This window comes from Panthera onca, chromosome C1, assembly GCF_046562875.1.
Source record: "Panthera onca isolate mPanOnc1 chromosome C1, mPanOnc1 haplotype 2, whole genome shotgun sequence".
Taxonomy (NCBI): Eukaryota; Metazoa; Chordata; class Mammalia; order Carnivora; family Felidae; genus Panthera; species Panthera onca.
The window spans coordinates 178,793,477-178,798,922 of record NC_138346.1 but is presented as its reverse complement, the minus strand read 5'-3'; the positions used below and the strand labels follow the sequence as shown (position 1 = coordinate 178,798,922).

Sequence of the window (5,446 nt, the reverse complement as noted above, 5' to 3'; positions counted from 1 at the left end):
CCCTGAGACCTGGGGCAAGTGTTTTCAGCTCATGGGGTCTCAACTCTGTGATCCAGAAAGTGGGACCATATAGCCCCTGCTGCCACCCTCATAGGTTAACACAGTGGAAATGTCATAGCTGGGGCCTTGGCTGTGCCAGGTCATAATTCTCCAGCTGGGGCTCCCACATGCAGTCTTTCCCTTTCTGAGACTCTATTGTCTGGCCTGTGGGGCGAATCCTGGCCTCTCAAGGGTGGGAGGAGTGTGTGAGCCTGGCTCCTGTCGAGTGCTCGGAAAAGTAGTGAGTTGAGATCCTGCCCTTGGCCCCTAGACCTGGAGGCCTCCCCTGGCCCCTGCAGCTCTGCAGGCTACACATTGGTCTCAAGCTCACTGATCTCAATGGTGCAGTGGTCCAGAGAGGTGGCAGCTGGTTCCTCGTCCTGTTCCACCTGGACAGGGATGTGGTGGGGACAGGCAGGGCCCAGGGTCAGCTCTGAGGCCTCCGCCACGCTCTTCACACAGCCATTCTGCTGGGTTGCCACGATCTCCTGGAGGCTCACTGGCTTGGTCTCACGGGGCGGCAGTTTCTGGGGAGGGGAAACAGGCCTTGGTAGCAGCAGGAGGGAGTGAGGTTAGACACCAGGGAAGACTGAAAGAGCAAACCACGTGATTGGTTTTCCTACAGATGTGCTGTGGGACCTTGATATGTCACACACGGCCTCTCTGGGCTCCAGTTCCAGTCTGTCCTGTTTCCTTTTGAGGTTGTCTTAGTGGAGAAGTCCAGTGAGGGAACTGGTGGGTCCCCTGCCTGTCCACCCCAATGGGAGTGGGACAGCCTATTACACATAGTTATTGCCACGAAGCCCTGTGCAGACATACAAATGTTTGCATTGTTGTCGGCAGGATAGAGCGCACCCCCACACTAGGGTACAGGCTCCCTGAGGACAGGGTTTATCTTTCTTTGTTTGCCACTGCTCCTCCCACGATGACGAGTGCTCAACAGCTAGCTGCGAGAGGAATCGGTCACCCCGTGTCCAGATGAGGAGGCAGGGAGGGATTGGCAGAAGGCTGCCCAGCTGGTGCGAAGACCTGCACCCCCAACCCAGCTCCACCCTCCCAACGGCCAGGCTGGGAGGAAGCACTGCTCTCACCTCCACGCCTGTGTCCTGAGCAAAGTCCTTCCGGCAGATGTGGGCCATGATCCCTGCCGCCAGCGCGTCACCCAGCACGTTAATCATGGTGCGGAAACGGTCCCTGGTGAGCCAAGGTGGGCAGTGAGTGGTGGGCACTATTATTGGTAAGAGGAGCTGGCAGCAGGCAGGGCCCAGCCCAGCAGCACCTGCAGCCGGCAGCCAGGTTGGAGCCTGTGGCAAAGTGCCTTTCCGGTCCTCTCAAGCCTACTGCCCCTCCTCAGGCAAGGCCAAAGCAAGTTGGTGCACGGCTGGATTCAGGAGCATGTGGACTGTGCCCATGCTCAAAAGGGCCTGGGCTTGGTCTGATGCTCTGTTCTCACCCCCTTGAAATTCTTTATATTTTTGAACAAGGGTAGGCACGTTTTCATTTTTAAAAACTGGGCCCCGCAAAGGCTGGTGTCAGTGAGCAGGGCACCCCCACTGTGCCAAACCATGGCAGTTCCCCCTGCCCACCCTCAATGCCTGCTGCCTGGGGGATGAGGCAGGTAGGGGGCAAACCCACTCACAGAGCCCAGTCGACAGCGATGATGAGGGTGATGTCGTCAGTGGGAAGTCCCACGGAGGTGAGTACGATGACCATGGTGACGAGCCCAGCCTGGGGGATGCCAGCTGCCCCGATGCTGGCCGCTGTGGCCGTGATGCTGCAGGAGGGGCAGGGAGAGGAAGAGGAGGAGCAGGAGGGGCAGGCCTCGCTGTTGGAGCCCTGGCTCCAAGAAGGAGTCCAGAATGCCAGGGCCTCTGGGGACAGCCATACGGGGCAGGGGTTGTTAGGAATGCCACATCAGGAAATTCTCAGGGTGGGGGGCACGTCCCTGCTCAAGGTCTTGTGACTCCATGGGCCTCCATCTCTGGTCCCAGTGGAACCTCCTGAGGAGTTTGTAGAAGAGCATGTGCCTGGGGCTACTGCCTCTGTCAGGTTCCAAAAAGCTGACCAGAAATTCAGGTCGTCCACCTGCATGGCTCTGCCCAGCCTCCCTCTGGGCCTGGTTCCTGGGGCCAGACTTGTGCCCTCAGGCTGGCACACAAGGCCTTCCCCACGGCCTCTGACCCTCACCCCAGCACCCTTCCTTCACCTCCAGCCACACTAGCAGTCACCCCCCACCTCCCCCCCGTCCCCTCATCCCACCCCTGGTCTCTGCTCACCCTCTGCCTGCCTTTAGCCCCCTCCCTGCCCTGCATGCCCAGACTGCAGGCCCTCCTCTGGACCTTAGTTCCCATCCTGCTCGGAGCTCCCCCTCTGCAGGGTGACACTGGGGAAGGAGCCCTGAGTCATAGAAGCCAGGCCACATCCCAGCACTAACATTCTGTGTGGCTAGGAACAAACCCCTTGCCTCCTCTGCACTTCAGAGACCCCATCAGATCTGAGAGCTCAAGAATCCCGAAGGTCCTTCCGGTGCCCTCCTCTTCCCCGGCCAATCCACCCTGGGTATGGGGTGTCAGGTGTGTACCTGATGGTGATGATCTGGCCGAAGTCCAGCTCATAGTTGTTGACCTGGGCAATGAAGATGGCGGCCACAGCTTCATAGAGTGCTGTCCCATCCATGTTGATGGTGGCGCCCACGGGCAGCACAAAGCGGGCAATCCGCCGGTCAATGTGGTTGTTTTCCAGCAGGCACTTGAAGGTGATGGGCAGTGTGGCTGAGCTGTGGGCAGAGGGGCCAGTGCGTGCCTACCACTGTCTCCCAGGGTACTCCGGGGCTCTGGGCTGCCTGCGTGCCAGGGATGGGAAGCTCGCCCCCACCCCAGGCAGCCCACCCATCACGGGGGAGGACAGGCTGAAGGAGCTTTGAAAATGGTCTCAAATGGCATTCTTGGCAAGTGTGTGATCAGTGGCCCGGCCAGACCCGCCCAAGCCTAGGCCCCGGAGACCCCCCACCAGCCGCACAGGTCAGGAAAGGAGCCACCATCAGCAGAGCACCTACTACGTGCCAGGCATTGTGCTTTACACACGCTCTTATCTGACCCTCACAGCTTCCTGTGAGGGAGGGGTTTTGAGTCCATTTTACAGATGAAGAAACTGAAGCCCGGAGGGGAGGAGGGGCTGACCCAAAGTCATACCACTGTGCCAAGCATAAAGTGGCTAACAGTAGGGCTCTGGGGCCGGCCTTGCTGGATTTAGATTCCAGCCTCCTACTAGCCAAGTGGCTCTGGCGGGTTCCTTAACCTGTGTGTGCCTTAGTTTCCTTATCCCAAACAATACCTAGATTACAGAGCTATTAGGGTGATTCAACAAGAAAGTGCTTAGAGCAGTATCTGGCACATTACAGGCAGTCAGTGGTAGCCACTACTGTCATTGTTACTGCCTCTGTTACTAGAGCTCCTGGTGGCCGTGCTGAGACTAAAACTCAGGTTGGTTTGGCCACAGTGCCCTTCCTTTCCCACAGGCCACTGCCTGGGGAGCCCACGTCTATTTTCCAGAGCCTGCGATGATCTCCCCAGATGTGCTGGGCCCGCGGCTGTGGTTTCTGCCAAGCAGGAGATGGCCAAGGGCTGCTGGCTCCAGCAGGGCTTGGCCTGTGGTATGGGAGCTGGCAGCCATTGGGACTTTGCCTTTCCTTTCCACCTCCTGGCTCTGCCCTGCGTGGAGGTTCCTGGACGAGGCTTCTGGGGCTTTTCCTCACTGGGGCCCTGATCCTCCTAAGTTCTGTGTGAGGCACTTCTGCTGCTAAGGGTGGGGGCCCTCACTCCCATTTGACAGATTGGGAAGCTGAGGCCCAGAGAAGAGAAAGCAGTAAGGGCTGGAAGGAAGAACGAGGCTCTGAAGAGACATGGGCCTGAGCTCAGGCGAGTCCTCCACGTGGAGCTTGGACATATGCTGTGGGGAGAACCACCCTTTCTTCACAGAGTATGTAGAGCACTTTCTCCTCCTTGGTAGACAGATGGGTGGGTTTGCATGCCTCCAACTCTGCTTCTGCACTCAACTGTGGGCCAGGATCCTTGAGAGCAGATGCCACCTCATAGGCTAGCCTTCGTGCCCCTTGTGAGTTATCTCCACTAATTCCCATGCAACCCTTAGAGGCAGAGACCACCCTGATCCCCAAACTGCATATGAGGAAATTGGTGCCCAGGGAGGTTAAGTGACTTGCCCACAGCCACACAGCCAATGGGCGGTGGAACCATGATTCAAATCCCCACTGGTGAGTTACACTGACAAGACTGGGACAGGGCATCCAGCCAGGATGTCCCTGCAGCTGTGGACAGGCCAAGACCCTAAACAACACAGGGTCTGACTCCAACGGAGCACCGTATGGCAGCAAAAGGCAACAGCCATTGCAGATTCATCCCCCATCAGCTGTCCCGACCCCAAGATATGTGGAAGCCACCGCCATGTGGACTGAGTGCACCTTAGGGATGCAGGCAGCTGGGGAGGGGAAGGCCTTAAGAGGCAATAAGGGCTTTCTGCCATTCAGGCCGGTGGGGCCTCAAGCAATACATTTCAAAAATTGGTCTCATTTACCACTGTCCATAGCTACCCCCAAGTTTGTAAAGTGGGCCATACTGAACTTTCCATGGTTCTATGGCTATGGACAAGTGATGGCTGGACAGATGAATGGAGTTCAGCTGCCAGCATCACTCCACCCTGCCCGTCACCCAGGGCTACCTGGAGGAGGTGGCCAGTGCAATGAGCAAGGCCTGGAGGACGCCTCGGATAAAGACAATGGGGTTCTTTTTGGTGATGAAGAAGTAGAGCAGGGGCAGGATGAAGAGGCCATGGACCACCAGTCCACACACCACGGTGACCGCATAGAAACCCAGCTTCTTTCTGACTGCTGTGGGGTCGTCCATCTCCAGGATCTTGCCGGCGATGAGGAACACAATGCCAAAGGGGAAGTACCTGAGGGCAGGCGGCCAGTTCAGTGCCAGGCAGGCGAGGGTCCCGGGCAGTCCTGGCACGGCATCACTGCCCCCTGGCCGCCCGGGGATCCTGTGAGGACTGAATGGGAGTCTGTACCAACGTGCCCAGTACATGTGGCCTCATTAATACCACGACGCTCAACCAGTCCAACCCGCACAACCTCTGGCCTCCCTCCTTGCCTTCCCGTCTAGGTCTCTGAGGAGGCCCCCCGCCCTCAGCAGGCCCTCATTTCAGCCCAGCGGCGCCACAAACTTCATGCGTGAGTCGGGGCGGGCCTCTGCGTTTCCCCATCCAAACTGTACAAGGTCGGACTAGAAGATTCCTAAGGCCTGAGCTCTGAACCAAGGAGTGGCAGCTGGTTCTCACTTCCAGTGTTTCCCTTCTCCAAAAGCTAAGCTGATGAGACTCCATGGGATGG

General features: G+C 58.0%; 1 protein-coding gene across 6 annotated transcripts in view; it reads right to left on the bottom strand.

The window, feature by feature from the left end:
- Positions 1–5: 5 nt before the first annotated feature.
- Positions 6–5,446, bottom strand: part of SLC1A7 (solute carrier family 1 member 7) — a 44,387-nt gene continuing 38,946 nt past the window's right edge. For 2 of the 6 annotated variants that reach the window (XM_078451899.1, XM_078451900.2), the window contains 4 exons: positions 4,774–5,007; positions 2,621–2,815; positions 1,679–1,813; positions 436–566 (listed from right to left, as the gene is read on the bottom strand). In XM_078451899.1, coding sequence (XP_078308025.1) covers positions 536–566; positions 1,679–1,813; positions 2,621–2,815; positions 4,774–5,007 — 595 coding nt within the window. In that variant the 3' untranslated portion in view covers positions 436–535. Of the gene's footprint in view, positions 567–1,130; positions 1,234–1,678; positions 1,911–2,620; positions 2,816–4,773; positions 5,008–5,446 lie in introns of those variants that run through there. The other 4 variants (XM_060626273.3, XM_060626274.2, XM_060626275.2 and 1 more) reach the window with 4 other exon arrangements.